This window comes from Apostichopus japonicus, chromosome 23 (genome assembly GCF_037975245.1).
Source record: "Apostichopus japonicus isolate 1M-3 chromosome 23, ASM3797524v1, whole genome shotgun sequence".
Taxonomy (NCBI): Eukaryota; Metazoa; Echinodermata; class Holothuroidea; order Aspidochirotida; family Stichopodidae; genus Apostichopus; species Apostichopus japonicus.
Window position 1 is genome coordinate 8,656,534 of NC_092583.1, and position 23,231 is coordinate 8,679,764.

The window sequence follows — 23,231 nt, forward strand, 5'->3', positions numbered from 1 at the left end:
TTTGACCCCCCCCCCCCCCCTTTCCCCCAAAGAAATACTTAAATGGGCACATGACACAGGCCAAACCATCATTATTTTATTATACAAAAATCCCATCATTAGAAAATTTTATTAGAAAAAAAGAAGACAGAGTCGATTTGCTGATAATTTAATAATTTTTATATGAAAGTAAATTTTCAATGAAATTTATTAAAAATTGAATGGATGGATTATAAACGTTTCACGAAGAAACCTAACTGCTCCTGTTACTGAATTGAAGTTGGCCTAACTACTGGCGGACATCTTCTTTGGTCGGGATCAGTCTGTTCTGAAAAGAAAAATTATCAATTTATTATAAATTATAACCCATACGCCTTTACCAAAATTGTACACACCGAAAATAGGAAAGCTAACGATAACTCAAATGAACACATCGTTTAATGGGTTTTACAGTCATTCTGTCAAAACTTATATTTGTGCCTTCCCCGTCCCGCCCTCAACGTCCCCTCCCTCTCTCTCCCCGACTCCATTCTTCCCCACCCCCCGCCCAACAATAACACTTCTATTCTGCTGAGTAATAAGGGGAGGATTTTATAAGACGGGTGTGGCCTCGGGTAGTTATACAGTCATTCTGTCAAAACTTATATTTGTGCCTTCCCCGCCCCCACGTACCGCCCCTCCCTCTCTCCACCCCCGACTCCATCCTTCCCTCTACCCCGCCCAACAATAACTCTTCTATTCAGCTGAGTTATCAGGGGAGGATTTTATAAGACGGGTGTGGCCTCGGGTAGTTGAAGCCGACACTCATGTAGGGCGTGTAGAGGGTGGGGCGGGGGGGGGGGCTGGGGCTCTCATAATCGCAAGGTTGTGCTCATTCTGCTTTCCGATTGCAGTGTGAGGTTGAGAGGAAGGGGTGGCCATGTGGACCCCCCCGCCCCCCCACACACACACGGCGTGCGTTGTAAGGTAATTGCCCCGACCTAAAACAGACCGAAATTTCCCCTCCCATAAAATATGCACACATTCTTTGAACATGTATGGAAAGATGACAATTGCATAGGGTGTTCCTTATAACATCGAGGTAAAAAACAGTTTTTACCTCCATGTTTATACATAGCTTGTGATACCACTGTATATCTGGACTTCACCCATCCATGAAACTGAATTGTAAAGAGGGCGACTGGTACCATGGAGCTTAGCTCCATGCTGGTACGTACAGAGACCGAACGGGTTGACCTCGAAAAGCACACACGTTATGTGATTGTCCTTAGCAGTAACCGTAACTTTGTGTGTGTAATATGCAAGCAGATAATTGGCTTTCTGTAAGTTGCGTCATATTACGTAACTTGACCTGAACGGCTTAAGTTTTGGGACAGACTCTTCCATTTTACATATGAGGGCTTATCCAAATATCGATTTTATTTGATGTAAATCTGAAAGTCGCCAGGGTTAAATCGTATATAAGATTTAAAATATACTTCTGTTTGAAATATTAGTTTTTCGTTTAAAAGCTGATAGCCCAGTAATGAATCTAAGGTTACAAATAAGTTTTTAAAATACCTTTCAGTTTTCAGCAGTCTATTTTCAGGACACGAAGACAATTATATGTTTGGTATCTTGTTACACAATCAGTTTAACAGTACCCGGCTAGTATATTGTTAATGCCTAACTTAGCGCTAGCCAGGGTATTTTTTGATTTTACAACGATTGGAGGTAACGATGTGGATTATATCCACGTAAAATTATAATTTGGAAATTTAAATTGGATGGTCAAAGATGTTGCTGAAAGCCGAATTAAAATGTTACCATAGGCATTAATATATATGGAACTTGTAAAATTGAACAAGAAAGATTGAAGCCGTCAGACTTTTTAGCTAGAGAGGTGCATTCCAAGACACCGGATTTGGAAGGACATCGTTGTTAGAACAAGGACGTCCAGGTTAGACTTCGTTCGCTAAGCCGGCAAATTCCTTCCGAAAAACCAACAAAACAAGTTACTTTATTGAAGACGAGACAGAGTTCGATTGCACTGTCTAAATAGAAAGCGATGTCGAATTTTCATTTCGGTGAGTAAATTATCAGTCCGTTTTAACTGCTAACGAGAAAAGCTAAAAAAAGGCCTTCTTCCTTGACTTTCACCTTAGTAAGGACACTCTATTTTCCTCCGTCCTTGTAAGGTGGTACTTTCGAGGTCTAGTGAAAGCAACACTGTTGTAGTAACTCAGACATGATATTAAATTAACCTGCAAAAGTTACTTTGAATTAAACGATCGTTTAATTTCTGGCATTTTATTCTGCATACTTTAGGTTTAGGCTACTAACATTGTAAAGAGTTGTGTTGGAATGTAAGGAAGGCTAACCAGTTAGGCTAAATTTGAAGCAAAGTCAAATGATCTCAAATGGAAGTCATCTTGGCTAAGCCCTTAACTAGTTTTTATCAAACTAGATCATTAAATTAGGCCATGACTGACCAGTTTAGTTAGAAGTAAGAAGTGTTACATGTGTCCTGAATGATATAGTGTTTTTAATGACCAAATATAAGGTTTTAAATGCTTAAACTTGCAGCTGCAGAGTACCCCGCAACTCTTAAATTATTGCTACTTCACTTCTGGAATTCTGTGACCTTGCAGTCGATCATGACTTGAGACGAACGTTTTTCAGTTTTCTTGCGTTATGGATACCCGGGTGGATTGGAAATTCAAATTTTGCTGTATACAGGGGATATAGTTTTGTTAAGTTCCCAGTTTCCAAACCATGTTTGTTATGCAGTGGCGTAGGAAGGTACTTTTGAGTGGGGCGGGGGCTGAAGACTGATGGCCGGCCTGGGGGAGGGGTCTAAGGGGAGGGAATTTTGGAATTTTTTTGCATTTCCAGGTGGCCTCAGATGCAATTTGGTGCAATATAGCACACTTCAACCCACCCACTCCATTTTGTATATAATTTTGCATTTTCACCTGGCCTTAGATGCAATTTGGTGCTCCAAATGAGATTTTTTTTCTCATTTGGAAATGAAAAAGGGGTTTTCTGACTTGCGAAGCAGGGGGCGGAATGATACTTCTGCCCCTCCAAATTTTTCACTGCCCCTCCCCCCCGGTTCCTACGCCCTTGTTTGTTATCACACTGTACTCACTCAAAACTAAATATATACTTACCAGCTGCTTGCAATGGCTGTATCAGTGAACGTATCTCTCAATTGAGTTCAACCTAGGCTACATGTTTAGCAGATGAACTGGCATTTTATTCAGTGACACGTTTAAAGGCATTGAAGACTTGCCCCAAACCGCGTGCGGCCATCTGAAAAAGTTAACTTTACGTTGCTTGCAAGTGAAGTTTTGTTTGTGTCGCTACAAAATGCAGACAGTAATGAAACGTGATACCTTGTTATCTTTAGCTGGACCTGAGCTGTCCATCACTGTATCGTTTGTGAACTGTGCTGTGGGTATTAGCCGCAGCTGTGGGTACTGACTGTACACTAGTGTCTAATTACCGAAGGTAGCAAGCTGTATATTCATATATTATCATATTAAAATAATCAGCTAATGATTGCAAACCACTTAGAAATGTATCCAGCTTAAATTTCAAACTCAAATTTTTCAAGCAGGTCAAGAATGGACTTAAATTTCTCTGCGATGATGTAGTGAACTGACTGACATTTTCAGCTGATATTGTAACATGTACTCACTGATTACCAGCCATACTGACTACTGAGGAAGAAATACGAGATAAACTGTTGAGACAGTTGTTTCCTGCAAGTTTAAAGCCACAGGGCCCTTCAAGGTCAAATTGCACCAAACCTGGATATATAGTTAACTTAAAGCACTAACGGACACCTACCCAATTTGCCCCATATTCAGTGCATTTGATTTGTACTTGTGTGTTTGATAATCCCATTCAAAATCGGTTGACATTTTTGGAAAAGCTCTTTATTTTGTTTCAAAGATATACACAAATTTGAAGTTTTCATAAATCTTGGAAACTCATTAAATATGTGTAAACTATGACATGGAGTAATTCATGCTCATCAAAATTTCTTACATTAGGTAAATTAGTTACCCTTAATTACTTTGAATAATATGATGTTCCTCTTATCAAAGAAGAAAAATCAAATATTTTCAATAGCTCCTTAGGTCACACAGTGACACACACCTGTGTTCAATGTCTTTGAAACGAAGGTTTTACAAACAAAGAAATAACATAACAGAAAATTAAGCAGTCACTCTGCATAATTAGCTAATTAAATAAAATTAGAACTAAGAAAAGACTTAAAATTTTGTAAAATGGTCAATCTTTGATGGATTTCTAATGCCTATCAGAAGTGATTAGGACAATGTTGTTCATAGGTATCATATAGACCTTTAACATGAACATAGCATGTATATAGTAACACTAGTACTGGTACATTCAATATATCAAACACAACAGACTTATGAAAAAACCGATATGACCAAGTGATCCCTGTTTCAATTTTTGACTGTTATCAATAAAACAGAATAAGTACATACATATTTTCAGGCACCTTTAGTTGGCACAACCAAAACTTGACTATCATATGTTGTTTATTAAAGACAATTATCAGCATTGGACCAACATACCTAATATTGCTTAAAATGATATCAAATATACAGTTATAATGCCCCTAGCAGATTCTCTGTAATGTTAAAAGTTTGGAAAGTTTTGATTGGTCAATTAATGATATGTCTCAGTAATAAGGAGAAAATTCTCTGAGGTTGAAGGCAAAGTGCTTTTCGAAGTTGCAACATTCGTGACCATTATTTAACTTGTTAGCATGTTCGGGGACATAATGACGACCTTTACAAAATCCTGTACAATATCTAAGACTGCATGAAAAGGGCAGATAGAAATTAAAGGGTGTGAAGATACTTGTCACTATTATCACTATTTCTATTTGTTTTTATATGTTTTACATTCCAAGCAGTTTAAAACCACCATTTGTGGTATTAGTATGACTAGTATCCATGCAGCCACTCTGATAAAACAGTGTGTACTGTACAAACCTTATTGGTGGCTCCCATTTTTGTCAGTTAACTGAATAATATAATTACCCTGCAATAAGGCCAAATACCATCATAAATTGATTGGTATTCCCACTGTGTTAAGTTACCTAATGTTACATAATCACAGCTAGTGAGGGATTATTTTAACCAAAGGCAGGCCTTGTTGAAGAGACATCAACCTTTGGTGATATCAAAGAGCAATGAATTATATAGTTGTCTCCTAACAGGTCAGGGTAATAGTGAAGATCGTATTTCCATGGTAGTAATTGTTCATGAGGAGGAGGAGGAGGTACTGTAAGCTGATACCAGAATGGTTTCAGTGCAGTAATTCACACTTTTAAATGATTAAATCACCTAAACTTTGAAGTGTTATTTTCTATTCTATATTTAGACAAGTAAATGAATTAGCCTAATAAACCAAGTTTCAATTCATATGAACTAATTTAAAAATAAATTTAAACTAAATTATAACAATAAATTATAAAATATATAATAAGCTTTAAAGCTTGATTTGATCATTCCAAGATCATGTCAGTTCGTATGTTTCCACTTATTATTACAGTGACATAAGAATTGTCAAATTGTTGAGAATCATATCAAAGTTCATAACAGTCATCGCTTTAAACTTTCTTGTGGTGAAAAATTGTGGGTAGGCAAGTTTGATGGCCAGACTTAACATGAGACAGTAATAAATGTTAATCCAAAAGTGATAATATTTTAGACTCTTTAATCTCAACGGAAATGCACTAGTAATTTGACAAATCAAGCTTTAGGAGTACTGTTAGTTAGCTCTCCTTTATATGGGATTTAAAGGGTGTGAAGACTCATGCAAAAAGAAACGTCTAATGCCGGTAATCTGACCTAGTTTCGAATGAGGTGTAACATAAGTGTAAGACACCACCATCCATCCCAGAAAATACACACACAGCTTGCTACCGTCGGTAATTAGACACTAGTGTACATTCAGTACATACAGCTGCGGTCAATACCCACAGCACAGTGTACAAACTACACAGCGATGGACATCTCAGGCCCAGCCACAGATAAAAAGGTATCACGTTTCATTAAGTGTCTGCATTTTGTAGCGACAAGCAGAAAACTTCACTTGCAAGCAACAGAAAGTTAACTTTTTCAGAGCGCGGCACACGGTTTGGGGCGAGTCACCAATGCCTTTAATTAAAGGAATTATAATGTAAAGCAACACATATTTTCTCTTTAAATTTATCATTGCTTCTTTATACACAGAAACACAATTTAGACAAAGACTTGCCTTAACAGCAGAAACAGTTTTTGTAAAAATCATTGTTGAACAGCTGTGAAAGCTTTAATGTATCTGCCAAATTTTAGGGAAATTCTATTTGTGCCATCCAAGGTTGTTGATGAGTCCATAAATATCATGGATCAAGTAAATTTATAAATAATATCTTGAGTCAAGTTAAGTGTGGTGGCGCTCCGCTTAGATAGTGTGGAAAGCGCCACCACAGACCACTGGCTTGTGACTTTTCTGTACAGTGAGTTGCTGTGTCATAGCAAAATCTAGATAGTCTAAAGATTTTTTTTTTTTTCATTTTGTGTAAAGTGTAGTAATGTATACTTTCAAAAGTTTCATTATTTTGAGTGGGTTTTAAACGTTAAAACTAGTTTTGCTTTTAAGACACATTATGCAAAAGTATCTATTTTGTCTTCAAAAGTGTTATTAACTAAAGCAGGTTAACATTAAACTAGTTCTGGTTTTAAGGCACATTATGCAGAAAGTATGTATTTCGTCTTTGAACAGATCTGTTTCATTATCGAAAGCAGACTCCTGGTCCTTCTTCTGCCATTCCCTTCCATCCCCTCTGCCTCCCCCCCCCCCCAATATCTATGCACTCTTAGACCAACATCCTGGTTACATCCTTATCCAACATGGATAACTGGGACAGTGAGGAACCTGAGTATTTGAAGCATGAAAGTAACCTTGGTTAAGGTCCTTGTGAATTAAACATGATAACAAACTGTACCAGAGACAGGTGTAGCCTTGTCCTACACCCCTCCCCTCCCCTCCCTCCTATATCTGTACACTATTAGACCAACATCCGGGTTACATCCTTCTACAACATGGATAACCGGGACAATTGTTAATGACATGACTCTCCACACACATCAATTGCTGAGGAACCTGAGTATTTGAAGGAAAGTAACCTTGGTTAAGGTCCTTGTGAATTAAACATGATAACATACCAGAGACAGGTGTAGCCTTGTCCTCAAACATTCCATGGACATTATGGTATCTCTGGAGGTCTGGAAGGTCAAATATATGCAAACTACATACAGATGACTTCCAGTAGAATATTTTATTTCCATCAAGTTTAGAGCAATTTCTGTACTTAGAGGGTGTGAAGACTCGCGCAAAAAGAAAAGTCTAATGCCGGTAATCTGGCCTAGTTTCGAATGAGGTGTAACAGAAGTGTTAGACACCACCATCGATCCCAGAAAATACACACACAGCTTGCTACCATTGGTAATTAGACACTAGTGTACAGTCAGTACAAACAGCTGCGGTCAATACCCACAGCACAGTATATAAATGATACAGCGATGGACATCTCAGGTCCAGCTAAAGATATATATCACGTTTCATTACTGTCTGCATTTTGTAGGGACACAAACAAAACGTCACTTGCAATCAACAGAAAGTTAACTTTTTCTGATGGCCGCACACGGCTTGTGGCGAGTCTTCAATGCATTTAAACCAGTTCAAAAATCGAATAACTTCTTAAGAACAGTTCATGGTATGGGTTAGTACAGTTTCCTGTCTTCAATGTAGAAATTATAAAATTACTCAACTTTTGAATATTATTCTATAAAATTTAAAAGCATATAAGTGATAGATAAATAGTGTGTTTGGGTTAAAGAGATCATTTCAATTGACGTAGAATTCAAATTCGACTGGTACAGTTTTAGACAAGTTTGTTCAATCGACTGCACAACTAAATTAACGTAAGTAGGATCAGTTAGAACATGCATGGTGCTAAGGTTGTGAGGAGACAGGTAAGCTTGTCGCTTGTAAATATCCAAACCAGTAAGTTTGGGGATTTTAGTTAGTCAGTGGGTTTACAGGTGCATGCTATACCATTTTTCAAAAGAGAGAAAAGTACCCAGAGTATATATAATTAAAAAGCTTGCCTAATTAAAAGGTTAGCAGTCTCATGGTGGTGACTAGCTCTTGCCGTAGAAAAGCAAAATGTCAGACAGAATCGTAATGAAAATTACTATTTGATTGCAATTAAAACAGTGCTTTGGCATGTTAACTGTTCTATGTTTACCTGAGTGAAAAGTGAAAGGGAAATGTATATATTCCATTGAGGTGAAAATCGCTCCCATGTCTATCCACCGAAGGTGAAAATCTAGTCTTCCACCTATCGGGTGTATTGTTTTCGATGCAAGGGTCATTTTAGTACATTAGAAACACCAATGAGATTAGTCAAAGCAGACTGAATATTCATGAAACCCAGTAGCAGTTTGCAACCAATGGCTGCATATGTGATTGATCAATGGTACAAAATGATCTATGCATATTCATATTTGAAATATTTGAAACTGGAAAAAGCTACATGCATGTGAAGTATATGGCATGTATTTATCACAGAGATGTTTAAAACTATAGAATCCCTTTCAGTGCAATATTTCAAATTCATATTTTTGTAAAATTTAATTCCTTTTTACATTTTCCAGATCAACCTTCATCGATGTCAAGTCAGAGTAATGAGAAACGTAAGTCTTTTGTAGTTTCTTATATGGAAATGCTTTTAGTTAACTGTTGTTATAAGCTATGCTCATTGGTCCCCCTCCTTCCCTCACTTTGTAATACTTTTCTCATCTTTCATATCCATAGTACACAACTGCATAGCTTTTTCATATCTACATCTTCTTAAAACCATTTGCAACAGATTAAGCATCTTCCTGATCTTGTGCATTTTTAACCCAGCTTCACCATTTCACTTTAAGTGGCACTTTTAGGTATCTTCTCTTCCTGACTTACAATGTTTCTCTCTCTCTTTTATATTTCATATGTAGTGGTTATCATTGATGTCGCACATACCCCCCATCCCCTCACCCACTCACCCACTGTTCATCTCTTTAATTTAGAAAACTATTTCCTAATGCGTTCAGAGTTTGTAATCCAACAGCATAATACATATCATGGAAGTACATTAAAACTAGAATCACGCCCTTACATGCACTAATTGCACCCTTTTAATCATTATCTTTCCTTCCTTTTGATTGTTCTTCCCTCCTTTTCAACATACCCCCCTTCCCCTTCATCCTCCCTCCCCCTTTCTTTCATACTTCCTCAGTCAGTAGTGTCATGTTAACAATAGTGTGACCTGATGGGGTCATAAACAACCTCCTCCTCCTACACCCATGACCTCCTGAGGTGAACATTCTCATCCTGTTTTTGTTGACATTCATGTCTTTAACCCTCAAATCACTAATCCTCTCTTTCTCTCTCTCTATAATCTTGTCCTTTGAACCTTCAATAGAAGTAACTTAGGCTTTTATGTACATACACCAGCTGACCACAATGTGCAAATCATCACTGTTTAAGCATGGTCAGACAATTCACACAAATTACGTAACCCTTCGCTGGTTCACTGGTATAGGTAGAGAAACAAGCTAGTGAAGAAAGAAAGCAAACTGCAAGCAGGAGGACTGTGGTATATAAAAGTAAAAAAAAAAAAAGAGCCTTTGTCTGCATCAAGCTTTGAACACTTTAAAAGGGATTTTTAATCACCCCAGCTGTTCAATATGCCACTAGTGTTATGTAACATTACATCAAAGAGAAGTGGACACAGTCTGTGGTGATATTCTTTGCAAAGTTTGCCAGCTGTAAATAGATAAAAGTGGGTAATCTAGTTATAGGTCTTGCTTTGACCTGAGGGGGACCACATATAGGACAGGATACAGGAAGCAGTTAAAACAATCATACAGAGAGAGAGATGGGTGGAGAGCAAAAAGAAGAAAGTAGGGGCAATTATAGTTAGTTTGTAAAGGAATGATCTGTCTTTGTCTGCCAGGCTGGCAAAAACGTTTTGGTAGAGCTGTTTGGTTGGGTTGGGAAAGAGTTTTGGTTAATCCTTCATTCTGACCAATTCAAGCCAATTGAAGTCACTATCTCTGCATCATTGGTATTCTTATGACAACATACATGCCTTGGTTGATTGGACAATTTTCACTGCTACATGTTGAATTAACAACGTTTATGTCCAATACAAAAAAGAAAAAGAGAGATATAATATTAAGAAAAATTCAAAGAAACTTGAGTGATTGTTTGACAGTATATATCAGACAAGATGGAAGAAATTACATATAAGATGAGCAATTTATCAAACCGTCTTTGGATCAGATAACCACTGGAGGATTAAAGCATGGCAGAAGGCACAACTTTATGTCGTAGATCAATCCAAAGATCTGACTCCTCAGTTAACACCCAAAGAGATCCCGAATAGCGAAAATTCTGTTGGGAGGTCGTTGACCGACGCATGGGAGCAGGGGTTGGGGGGGGGGGGTTAGGTCATAGAGAGCATACATGAAAGTTTACCAGTTCACTGTCTAGGCATGGCAGAGTGAGAGTGCTGAGGTTGTGATGGGACAGGTAAGCTTGTTACTGGTAAATATCCAAACCTATTAAGGTTTGGGGTCACAAGCCTAATTTTGATATGTCGTAGACATTGAAGTGACGTAATGCTATCAGAAGTTCAGGGTTTGTCTTTCTATACCACTTTTTTATTATATGACCCTTTACACTTGGTGAAATGTGACTGGACTATATGTAGTCTAATATGCAGACGATTAGGTCAGTTCCTTAGAATGCAACACAAAAACTCAATGGGAGAACAAAAGATTGTTACATATGGCCTCAAATTAACATCCCTTAAAATAGATGACGAATTTATCAAGGACAAATGGTATTGAATTTCATCCAAGGATGCTCTGTTATTTACAAGAAGATAAACTAACATTTTGGGGTTCAGTTAGTTATGATTTATAATTTATCAAACAATGGATAAACATTAACACGCAGTCTGCACTCTTAAGCTTTAAAGAGCCTTAAAGGAGCATTTCAAAGGTTAAGCATATATCTAAAAAGGTAAATTTCTTATAACTCCCATTCCCAATAGCTATAATTTATAACAAAATGAACTTGCTATCAATTTTTTTTTTTTACCTACACAAACAAGACTAAAAATTCTGCATAAATTTCTCCTACCATTGGAAGTACAAATTATATGGTCATATTTTCTATTCTTTACACATGAAACTGCAGGACCAATTTTTAAGCAGTTTCCTTGCCTTTCGGGTTCTTCCGAACAGCAAATTTGGTTATCCGAAGAAATGTAGCAACTTATACAACAAAGAATGACCAATATATGTACACTATGGAGGAGTGATATGTTGGTTTGCTAACTTGAACACCAGCTTTGGGTTCAGTAAACTCCCCTTTAGATGGATCATGTGCCTACTGTAGGCTATAGTATTATATTTGTTTATTTCAGTATCTCCAAAGTGATGGAGGGTGACACCAATTAATCATTTTGTTGGGGAAGGGGGGGTGTGGGGGGGAGGAGAAGGGTATTTTGTTACAATTCAGCCTGAATCTGTAAGCAATGAGTCATTCGCTAGGACAGACGACTTCCAAAGCTATTTAGTAATCTCAAACGATCATTAAATAAAAATTCCTTTGAAAAATGCAACCAGCTAGATCTGTCTATAATAATATTAAATGAAAATCAAATCATCATTAAATAAATGGCACAAGTATATATACATAGGCTTAGGAGCCCAATTTGATTTTGGGGGGGGGGGGCTGCAACGACTTGCCCGAAAAATATAACCACAATTTTTCGCGCGCTCCGTGCGTTCAACATGTTAATGTGCATATCATATAGGCATGCATCGGTTGTTACATCGCATGCCAATAACATACAATCATTTGTCGTTTTATTACTCTTCTATATTGGTTATAATTATTGGGGAAGTCGTTACAATCATAACGATAATAATAATATCAGTTTAACCATTGAAAAACACATTGCACATTATTTTTCTGCAGTAGGTGCCTGAAAAATTCTCAGCATATTGCCCGAATTTTAACAAAAATTGTTGGTTGGGGGGCCTGCAGCCCCCCCGCCTCCTACGCCTATGAGTATATTGATTGTGATCGTCATCCATCCCCAACTTATAATAAGGCAACTATGGTCAATGATTTCAGGGAAAAGATTTGATAGTAGCCTTGAAACTTCGAAAAACACATAAAGCTTTACAGTAGTTTACTTGGAAGAGTCGCTCAACTGTGAGTTCTTTGAATTCTAACTTGACCAAGGTCCAGCTTTCCTTCAGGGTATTGTAATTTAAGTATGTAGTTATTATTATTATTTTTTTGTGGCTCTGTTGGTTTTATTTGTGTCCATATTTGGTAATTGTATATTCCTTTGATCAAAGGAAACATGTATGAATGATCTATGTAAGTATTACTTCTTGCAAGCTATTATTTTTATGGTGAACTTATTACGGTGAAATTATTACAACACAGAAGATGATTTTTTTTCCCTGTTCAGTAGGATTAAAAGTTTGCATCTATGTAGCAATGATGGATTGCATGAATCTGTTCATCTTGATACTGTACTGTAAAATACTAATGACACGCAGTGCAGAAATCAACTAATACTTGTTCACATTTTGGCAAGTTAGTAATTCCCACTTCAGTGATCAATACAAGATAATTTATTCTCTGCTTTTGTTAGATTTTTTTGACTCGTATAATGTACAGTGAGGTGAAGAGGCATGATGAGAGGGGTGGGTCGAAGGGGAGGGGAAATGCAGGGTCTCTATACTCTGGACGCAATCTCAGTTTGGGGGCCCAGGAAAATATGTATGGCCAGTGAAAAAAGAGGATGGAGAAAGATCTATTCACATTTTCAAAATATCCTCAAGAACAATTGAAAAGTCACAAAAAGGGTCAGGTGACATGTCAGGTGATATATGCTGTTGGTCCATGTTAGATTTCCATTAGAGAAACAAGATCTGAGGCTATTAGGATTGTGGTAGCGAGGCACATCTGTGATATAATGGGAGAGCAGAGTTCATGGGAGGTTATATATGGGAATAAGAAGGTGCATTGTGGGATACAGATTGTTAGCTCACAAAAACTTACACCGTTCAAACTACTGCATGTTCACAAAAATTGATTGTAATTTTAACGAAATTATTCCCTATGCAACTGATTAATATTTTCCGACATACAGTACCATGATGTGAAAATTAAAAATGTATTATTGAAAATACCTGAAAACGTTTCCATATAATTTAGTATTCATCACAATCACATGCATGTTAATTCTAAATTTCAAAAAGTTTTAACAGTGAATTTAGATGGAATTGTTTCAATTGAAGGTATTTACCATGTATTGAGTACAGACGCTATGTGCTAGAGGTTTCTACGTTCCGTACAGATAGAACAAAATACGTTTCAAAATCGACTAAATTAAGAGGCAAACAAATGGCTAACTTACAATATTGATGATATTTGCATAAGTATGGAAAGCATGCTGTAGCAAAGCATAAGCATGGAAAGAAAAGCATAGGCATGGAATGCAAAGCATAAGCATGGAGAGCATGCTTTGCTAGCAAAGCATAAACTTGGAAAGCAAAGCATAAGCATGGAAAGCATGCTCTAGCAAAGCATGGCAATAATTAAGTGCAGCAGTTTCCTGCTCAGAGTTAAACCATGGAGCTGTTTATAGCTCCATGGTTAAACATTCCAAGCAGCCATATGGTTTGTCTTCCAAATTACTATGTTGTCATATTGACCACAGCTTGACCAACCCAAGGCCAAACAGAAGGTTCTTGGAAATATTTACAACCCATCATGAGTAATGCATTTATCAAGGCTGAATGTTTTAGATTTCCTCCAGCCCCACATGGGCTTTGCAGATTAAAGTGGTTGCTATGAAAGATTATAGTTAGATAGATATTGGTCTTTGGAAGTGCCAACAACATTCAGCTTTAAATATGTAATCATTTCAGAGTTAAATTTTGTGACAATTGTGTGATGAACCACTCTACATCTAGAGAAGATGGAAAATTTGTCAAGAAACTGATATATACTACACAATACATAATTTTTTTTTAAATTTTAAGACCACTTGAAGCACACCAGAAATGATATAATGAGGCATAAACTTTAATTAAAGGTATGTCGCAGAATAATTAAAACAAAAATTTTAGTTTACAGAATACGATAAACAAATTCTTGGATCGAACTAAATGGTCCTTGCTTAGAATGAGAGTTATTTATCTTTATGACATTGGAGACTATATGTAAATTAAATTAACTTAACCCTAGAAAAACACTGCTTCAGCAATCATGACAGCAAAAAATTAAGATATTTCATTTTCTATCCAAATACTCACTGTATTTGAGTGACATTGCAAAAATAATAATAAAAAATTGGAAGGTATTCAAATTTATTACCAAAATGATTAAAAATTAATATTTAATATTGCATTTAAGTGCAGTACAATGTAACTTATTCATTTCCATAAATATTTCACATATAATATATGTAATAAAGAAAAAAGAAATCCACAAGAATCCGTACAAAATAAATATTTTTATTTTTTACTTTGAATTATTATTTTTAAATCTTGATAAGACATATCTTAATCTAAGTACCAGTCATTTTATATATTTATACTGTATGTAGCTTTAATTCCATGATAGTTTTAAGGCATAGCCAGTTTGCTATTTATCAGTGTCCTTAGCAGCTGTGACATGCTTGAATGTAAGTACTAGGTTGTCTAAGAAAGAGAGAGAGAGCAGGTAGATTGTAGCTTTCCCAGAAATAACTATATACAATATTATCAAAAGATTAGTCACAAATGAGTGGGTACAAATGACCTTCCCTCCTGTCCAGCATTTTCTGTGTGATGTGATTGGTCGATACTGAGATCTGATAATAACTTGTTCATGTTATAAAGAATGTGCAGGTCACTTATAAATCTCCACTTTCAAAACTCCTGTCAGACAAGTTGTAAGTTTCAAAAATTCAGTGCATTCATTTGCTTGTTTTATGAGGTCGAGTGTTGGGCATGATTCTAACTTTTTGGAAATCTGGTAATCTCAAGATATGGGTGTTAAAGAAACTGGTAGTTACGGAAAATGTGAGGGTAGCAAAGCACCAGGTAATACGTTTGGTTCGACCAGCTGTAAGGAAAAGGACAACAGGGCATTCACCAGCAGTAAGGAATATCGTGGTAAGATTGTATTCCTTGGGCCAGTGAGGATTCATTGTGCGTTTATGCGTTGAGAATCATGTATTGATTTCTATCTCAAGATAATAGTACACTGGCTGTAAACTGCAGGTCTAAGAATTTACTCTGCCTTTTTATAAACGACGTCATGTAATGTTTTTATAAATGGATTTATATCGATTCTACATCTTCAATTCTCTGACATATACTTTGATGATTGCTGTTGCAGTATTGTCAACAAGCATACATTATTTGTTGTGGAGAGTTAACATATAACGTAACAAAATGTGTGTGTGTTATTTGTAGTGCATTGGTATAACAAGTTAACATAGAGAAACACACCATTTGTATGTCTTTCACTGTAACCTTTGCATAATATATTATAATTTTTGGCCAACTAGTAAAGAACCTGTACCAAGTTTGGTTTCAAAAAAATATCCAAGTGACATTTAATGTGTCATTTGTCATTCCTCCAGTAGACCGTGGGCCGAAGTCCAAAATCGTTTAAGTTCGTTGCAACAGAGAGAGGACTACCAACAAATGTCATAATAATTATGAAAATAATATGAAATCACCATTATCGATTGTTCCCAGTTGTCTAACGTGCACATTTTTGCAGTTGTAATTAATAACCGTTACCATTTTAATCAAATTTGAAGGAGTTTATAAGGCGAAAATACAGCGTATGATGTCACGAGTAACCAATCACAATCGCGTCTACAGTCTTGCGCAATACTTTTTAACATCTGGCAACATTTGAACATGGCGTCAACTAGTGATAAGGCGGCCTGTCGAACGAAAATGAAATTAGAATGCGTTATCCATGTTTCAAAGACAGCCTCAGGAAAAGTGACTGCATTTACCAATATCTCCAAAGCTAAAGTTATCAGATGTGCCAACGAATGGAAGGCTTTAGGTGGAGAATTAGGAGATTTTGCCAATACTCTTTTGTCTGACAATGCAGACCTCAACTTGACGTTAGACACAACAACGTGCGGGTATCATCGGCAATGCTATATGAAGTTTACCGACGTATCCAAAATCTCCAGGGCTAAGTCAAAACTTACACAATCAGTTGGTGAGTTGTTTGGCGTATTAAAGTATTCTTGAAATATTAAATTGAAAATGAATGCTCTATTCGACTTGAAACTGTATAATTCGAGTTCGTAAAGTTACAGTAACCACAGTCGTTCTCAACTAGCCTAGGCCTACGCGGTAAAAATTGTACACAGCTCTAGCTTAGTTCTAACGTTGACTAAACTGTTATTCAATAGCCCAGGCTATGCTGAAACAAAAAGGTTGGCTGAATGTACGTTCTGTGTACAATTTGTCACAGGAACGAAGAGGGTTGCTGGTGCTGGTAAAACTATGGGCCTAACTTTACAATCCGTACCATATGAATGGGAAAGCTTTCTTCAAATCGGCAGAATAAGAACTGTATAATCCGGCTGTCAATAGAGGCCTCCAAATCAATAGAATAACAGTCAGTGAATAGGTGCGTCGTGTGAATTAGGGTTAGGAAGTAGGGTTAGAAAGTAGGGTTAGGGGTTCGTCGAATGGTACGGATTCTAAATTAGTACCCCTTGTTTATATTAGTTTTGAACTAATGCAGGTTCAACCAACTGAACAGTTACAACCCGTCTCTTGGATACAAGCCTTGAAATAAGTCATAATCACAAAGTATATATATTGTCATCATCCTAGGCGTGATTCAACGAGACACTTGTTCAAATCTCTTTTTTTATTTTCTGTCTTGCAGAGGATTTACCAGCTCAAACTGATACTGCAGATTTTAGAGACTTCTCACACAATGATCAATCAGGTAAGATTTCCATATGTTGCCTTCAAATAGAGTGCAATTATGTACGTGTTGGAATATAGGCCTATAAGTATAAACAAACTTATGATTCTGTAATGATGCAAGCCGCTGCTCTTTTAACATACATAACTGCTTGTAGTCCCTTTCCATGTGTGAAACATATCTTTCCAAAAACCGACAACACATGGTTCGGTAAGTAAACAGACATGCATAGTGTCTTGCTACTTAAATGTATTTCAATCGAAATTCAGGTCCATGTTCTGTTGAAAGCAAATATGGGAGGAGGGAGGAAAAAATTTGAATTATAAAGTAAAAAATTAATATAGAATACTCATTTTGCAAAACTCATGGTATGCAGCATAAGTTAGTATATTTTATTTGAGCTTTATCAGTCACTGTTTTTATTAATGTGGAAATTTATTGTAATGTTGCATATCTCATTTTAAACTATCTATCAGCTATGCAACATTGAAGTAATTGAAAGCAACTTTTAATTACTTAAGGTGAAGTAAGTAAGCCCATTTGTGTATCACAAATACATAATTAAATAAATCTTCATCTGCTCTGTCAACAGATACAATGGATCAAGGACCTGCCCCAAAGCTGCTGAGATCAGTCCACACACTACACAGTGGCCACATTCTGCCTCCAGTATGTGTAATATGCCAGAAGGTCAGTTATGTAACTAACTCTTTAACGAAGAAGCTCAGTAAGGAAAGGCTAGTAGAGTGCCAGACGGTTACAGCTGGGTCCCTGCAGACAGCGGCACAAATCAGGAATGATGAGAAGCTATTGCTTCATATCAGAGATCAAGATCTGGTGGCACTTGAGGCAAAGTACCATAAGACTTGTTATCAGCAGTATGTGAGAGTCCTTTCTACACAAAAGAAGCAGGATGGTTTGCTTGGTATAAAACAATACCAAAAAGCCTACGAAATTTTCTGCCATGATATTGTCGAAGAGAGAATTGTGAAGAATGCGGAGATATTTAGACTTACCAAATTGTTGCAAATCTTCAAAGGTTATGTCCATAAATTTGAAAATCTAGACGCTGCAAAATATAGGACCTATTCTCTTCAACACCGGCTGAAGGGATCATATCCCCAACTTGTCTTCCTGAGGCCTTCAAGGAAGAATCTAAGTTGTTTAGTCTACAGTGACAACTTAACAACTGCTGATGTTGTAGAAGATCTTCCATTTGATGACGACAATTCATCTGAATCTTCAACCAGTGACACTGATGACATTATACCCTCTGTGAAGAATCCATCACCAACATCGATTAGGGACCTGTATATGTCTGCCCAGAATTTGAAAAGTTCAGTCACACAGCATCACTTCGAGCCTATGGAATGGCCACCAACAGCAGCTGCTTTAAATTTGTCTAATGCTGAACATGTAGTTCCAACTAAGCTCTACAACTTCTTAGCTTGGGTTGTTGGTGCTTCTGAAGAACCAGTCATCACCAGTAAAGTGAAAGTTGAAGACTCTGTTCATCATAAATTACTTTCTGTGGCTCAAGATGTAATGCAACTTGCTTTCAAAGGGAAGAAAATGACACCAAAGTATCTTTCCCTTGGTATGGCTGTTCGTCATCTTACTGGATCAGCTCAACTGATAGGACTGTTGAATGGACTAGGTCACTGTTCCTCCCATTCTGTGGTGCTTGAACATGACACAGCCTTAGCTCAACAACATCTTGACCATACGGATGCACTCCCAGCTACTATTGTCCCCGGAGAATTTTTGACTTTTGTCTGGGATAATATTGATTTTGGAGAGGAAACCCTCACTGGAAAAGGCACTACACACAGCACCAATGGGATTGCAATCCAGCGAGGAAAGCATGACCTCTCTGAAGTACAAAGAGTTCCGCTCGTACGCAGAAAGCAGCGTTCGATCAAAGCTCCACCTTCTAACATACTGCCATATTTTGGTGTAAAGAAGCATGGGCCAAGACCTTTCGGTGATCAACTCGAAGTGGGGGAGAATGTGAATCTTCAAAATGAGGCACGTCTCATCGACTTAACATATAATTTGCTGAAAGCAGAGTATGGTGCAAGTATACCCACTTGGACTGGTTACAATATTGGGTTGTGTCCACATGTGCCAGTGGTTTCTCAAATTACATACTTGCCAGTGATCAATGCAAGTCCTACAGAATACGACACATTGCACACAGTGTTGCAAGAAAGCTTGAAGATCGCTGACAAAAGTTCTGTCAACACAGTGGTAGTGGTCATGGATGAAGCAACATACGCCAAAGCGCAGCAAATTCGATGGACAAGTGAGGTTTTTAGGAACCGCATCGTCATGAGACTTGGAGAATTCCATGTGTGAATGGCATACATAGCCTGCATTGGCAGTCGTTTTGGTGATGCTGGTCTAAGAGATTTACTTATCGAGTCAAATATCGTTGCCCAGGGCTCTATCAACGGAGTTTTAAATGGTCATCACTACAACCGGTCAGTGCGGACTCATAAGTTAGCAGCAGATGCTTTATCCAGGTTGCGTTGGCTTGCTTTCCTGGACACATTAAATGAACAACAAAGAGAAGAAATCAGGATGGTTTTGGCTGACTTACATGAAAGTTATCTATCTAATACCATCTTAGATTTTGTAAGAATGGATGAACTGAAGATGCTTCAACAGCAATTTCAACAGTTCATTAGCAGGCACAGTGCTGTTAACCCAACGTTTGCCTTCTGGAGTTCATATCTGGAGATGGTGCAACTTCTGCTGCTGTTCCTCCGTGCTACCAGGGAGGTAATTGGGATCTACATTTGTCAACTGTGCGCTCAATGCTACCATGGTTCTTTGCGTGTGATAGAGTCCATTACTCACGGTACCTTCCTGTCTACTGGCTGGAAATGAAAAATCTCCCTGAAAGTCATCCTGATGTACACGAAAATCTGTCTGCTGGAGAATTTGTTGTGCAGAGGCAGGATCAGTTTGGATTTAGCCAGATTGCTTGTGATCAGACCATTGAACAGACATGCAACAGGGACACAAAAACAAAGGGCGGTTTGACTGGCTTTACCCTGAACAGAGGTGCGGTCCATCGCTGGATTTTATCGAGCCATGAGAGAGCTGCCATTACCAAGGAGTGTCAGACAATGGCAGGGAAGTTTTTACACTCACGGAAGAAAGACCTTGATAAGACAAGAATCTGCAAGGACGAAGAGCACACCAACTTGGTAATGGCTACAGTTGAAAGTATGATCAACCCCTTTGAACCTGATCAGCATCAACTGGTTAATATTTCCTCGGGTGTTGTTGCTACTGATGATGTTTGTGAAGACCTACTTTCAGCTCAAGAAGTTGGTGAAACTGCTGTGCAAGCCTACTGCAAAGAGAGATTGCAACAGGGTGACAAAGATGTGTTTGCTACATTACGTAAATGTAATCTTAAATCTTTCACTTCAATGGTAAAAAAGGTGAAATCAAATCAGAAGGGCAAAGAAATTGTTTTGAAATCAGACCGTAATCTTTTTGCAAGACTGCTCCTGATTGGCAGTTCGCGTCAAGTTGATATTAAGGAAATGTTAAGTTACTCCTTAGGTATCTTTCCTTTATCTATTGCTACTTGTGAAGGAAGTTTGGTAAAGACAAACAAAGCAAAAATGATGCAGTTTCTTGAAGAGAAGGTTGATACACCCCTGTATGTAGAAAGGCCTCCTATGGAAGCTGCATGGATTGTTGATGGTATGGCACTCCTCCAACAATTGAAAAACCCACCTGCAACATTTGGTTTGTTAGCTAGACATGTTCTTGATATTCTCCTTAATCTAGCCAGAAGTAACAATGCAATGTATGTTCACTTTGTGACCGATCGCTATCTGAATAAAAGCATAAAAAGTGCTGAAAGGGAGAAAAGGGGTGTTGGTGGTACAGAAATTTTTAGAATATATTCAGATGATCAGAGTGTACCCAAGCAATGGAAGAAATTCCTAAGTGCAAGCACAAACAAAGAGTCATTGGTGAAATATGTTTTTCAGAAGTGGTCTTCTGGTGATATGGACCTGCATGGTGTGGTGATTTTCATTGCCCATGATCAAGAATGTCATCAAATATGTACAACAGAGTCAGGAGTTGAGTGTAAACCTGTTCCTGCCCTTCATTGTAACCATGAAGAGGCTGATACCAGGATTTTTCTCCATTGCTCTTATGCATCTAGTGTTACGAAGTGTAACAACATTATCATTAAGAGCCCAGATACTGATGTAATGATTATAGCTGTTGCAATGTGCAGTACCCTTTCTACAAGATTGTTTTTCAGTACAGGAGTAGGAAATAAGAAGCGCATTATTGATGTATCGCAAGTAGCTAATAACGTAGGAACAGATATCTGTTCTGCATTGATTGGTTTCCATGTTTTTACAGGGTGCGACAGTGTTAGTTCTTTTTATGGTAAGGGTAAGGTAAAATGCCTTAAAGTACTTAAGTCTAGACCAGAATTTTGTAACACATTTTCTTCACTTGGAGAAACATTTGATGTCCCAAATGAGTTGTCAAAAACACTACAGTCATTTGTTTGTTGTCTTTATGGCCAAACTGCATGCACAGATGTGAACCAAGCAAGGTTAAATTTGTTTAGACTTGATGTTAGGTGTGAAACTGGGATGCCTCCTACTCAGGATGCCCTGCAGAAGCATATTTTACGTGCAAACTACCAGACTGCCATACACAAGCTATGCTTCGAACAGTTTCCTGAGGTTCCTCCACCCATAAGCCATGGATGGAAAGTAGTCGATGATAACCTTGATATTGATTGGATGGACTGCCCCCCTGCACCTGATAGTGTACTTGAATTTGTTCAGTGCGGATGTAAAAAATCAAAATGCCGACAGAGAATTTGTTCATGTGTACAAAATGGTCTGCCATGTACAGATCTGTGTCATTGTTCTGACTGTGACAATAAGTTTGCTTATAATGAAGTTGAAGAGGAGGAGGTTGATAGTGACGAAGAAGTGATTTAGGTATTAAATGATTAGTTATATATTATTCAAGACCTTTGCAATTTTGCATGAGAGACGACATGATGAAAAGTTGCCATGTCTGAATTCCTGCAAATTTTCATGAATACTGTATGTGCAATGCACTAGGTCCTGTTCTATGAAAATGTATACATACTGTATATAGCTACTAGATATAGTAAATGTTTTCAATTTTTACTTCATAACAATAATGGTAAAAAGGAATTTATGCACTGGTGATGGCATGTGGCTGTAATGTCTTGGATTGTGAACATAATATTTTAAGTACATTTTCAAACTTGCATGTACAGTAGACAAACCAACTAAATCTCTTTGGTCAAAAGTGGTGTTAGCTCTGAAAATCGTGTTTTTCAAGAAATCTCCAACTCAGTTGACTCTCTGAATGGTTATATAAAATTAATTATCATTGTACCACATAATGTCCTCACTCAGTGCATTGAATGTCTTGTTCAAAAAGTGTAACAATAACTAGAATACTGTCACTGTTCATATATACCATTGACCAAATATGCTAAATGCTATTTTTTAGGTATACTTCTTTATTCATAAGGTATTGGCCCTTTTTAAAGTAACTGTAAAAGGAAATGCTTCAAAGATAATTTATGAAAAAAGATCTTTTGCTATAATAATAATATAATTCAGAACTGAAACTAACACACCTTTCTCGCCTTCTTTACACTTTATGGTTTACATTGGAGCCTCACTCCCATATGCTTTCCTCATTTATAAACTAGGTTTATACATGTCCCCTCCTTACACCACCTCACCCTCCCCCTCACCTTCCCAATCCCTTAACTTTGCCTTAATATTTTCAATTCAAGAGGGGCTTCAATCTCTGAAATTTTGGAGAGGGTTACGCTTTTAAGCACCATTTAATATATCCATGTCCAGCTACCAAACATAGGTATGGGAATTGCAGTGCATAGGATTGGGCTAGGGAGAATGATGTTTGGCACATGATCAGAAGTTATGACAGGTTTTCCATGTAATTACAATGAAAAGCATCGCAGAGTAATTTTAATTATAATTTTTCACATAGCAGTATACAATGCGCTGATATACTGAAATGGACAGCGCCCTCTATTCTATTTTTAGTGCTTTATGACCTTGGGTAGACACCCCCACCCC

General features: G+C 37.4%; 3 protein-coding genes across 5 annotated transcripts in view; all 3 read left to right on the top strand.

Annotated features, from left to right (window-relative positions):
• The first annotated feature begins 1,535 nt into the window (after window positions 1-1,535).
• LOC139964539 (thyroid hormone receptor beta-like) overlaps window positions 1,536-23,231 on the top strand; it is a 32,709-nt gene continuing 11,013 nt past the window's right edge. The window contains exons 1-2 of one of the 3 annotated variants that reach the window (XM_071966178.1): window positions 1,536-2,045; window positions 8,709-8,747. In XM_071966178.1, coding sequence (XP_071822279.1) covers window positions 2,027-2,045; window positions 8,709-8,747 — 58 coding nt within the window. In that variant the 5' untranslated portion in view covers window positions 1,536-2,026. Of the gene's footprint in view, window positions 2,046-8,708; window positions 8,748-14,902; window positions 15,291-23,231 lie in introns of those variants that run through there. The other 2 variants (XM_071966177.1, XM_071966176.1) reach the window with 2 other exon arrangements.
• Window positions 15,767-19,452, top strand: LOC139964538 (uncharacterized). The gene is made up of 3 exons (XM_071966175.1): window positions 15,767-16,365; window positions 17,047-17,109; window positions 17,681-19,452. Exons 1-3 carry the CDS (start codon window positions 16,050-16,052, stop codon window positions 19,444-19,446), a joined length of 2,145 nt encoding a protein of 714 aa, XP_071822276.1. The 5' UTR covers window positions 15,767-16,049; the 3' UTR covers window positions 19,447-19,452.
• Window positions 19,875-22,759, top strand: LOC139964537 (uncharacterized). The gene has a single exon (XM_071966174.1). The coding sequence runs from the start codon at window positions 19,908-19,910 to the stop codon at window positions 22,083-22,085; it is 2,178 nt and encodes a 725-aa protein (XP_071822275.1). The 5' UTR covers window positions 19,875-19,907; the 3' UTR covers window positions 22,086-22,759.

Bases quoted from the DNA above. Each gene is read 5' to 3' on its own strand.
- LOC139964538 (XM_071966175.1), top strand. From the start codon at position 16,050: ATGGCGTCAACTAGTGATAAGGCGGCCTGTCGAACGAAAATGAAATTA. The intron at 16,366-17,046 runs GTGAGTTGTTTG...TCTGTCTTGCAG, and splicing joins AAAACTTACACAATCAGTTG to AGGATTTACCAGCTCAAACT. The intron at 17,110-17,680 runs GTAAGATTTCCA...CTCTGTCAACAG, and splicing joins CTCACACAATGATCAATCAG to ATACAATGGATCAAGGACCT.
- LOC139964537 (XM_071966174.1), top strand. From the start codon at position 19,908: ATGCTACCATGGTTCTTTGCGTGTGATAGAGTCCATTACTCACGGTAC.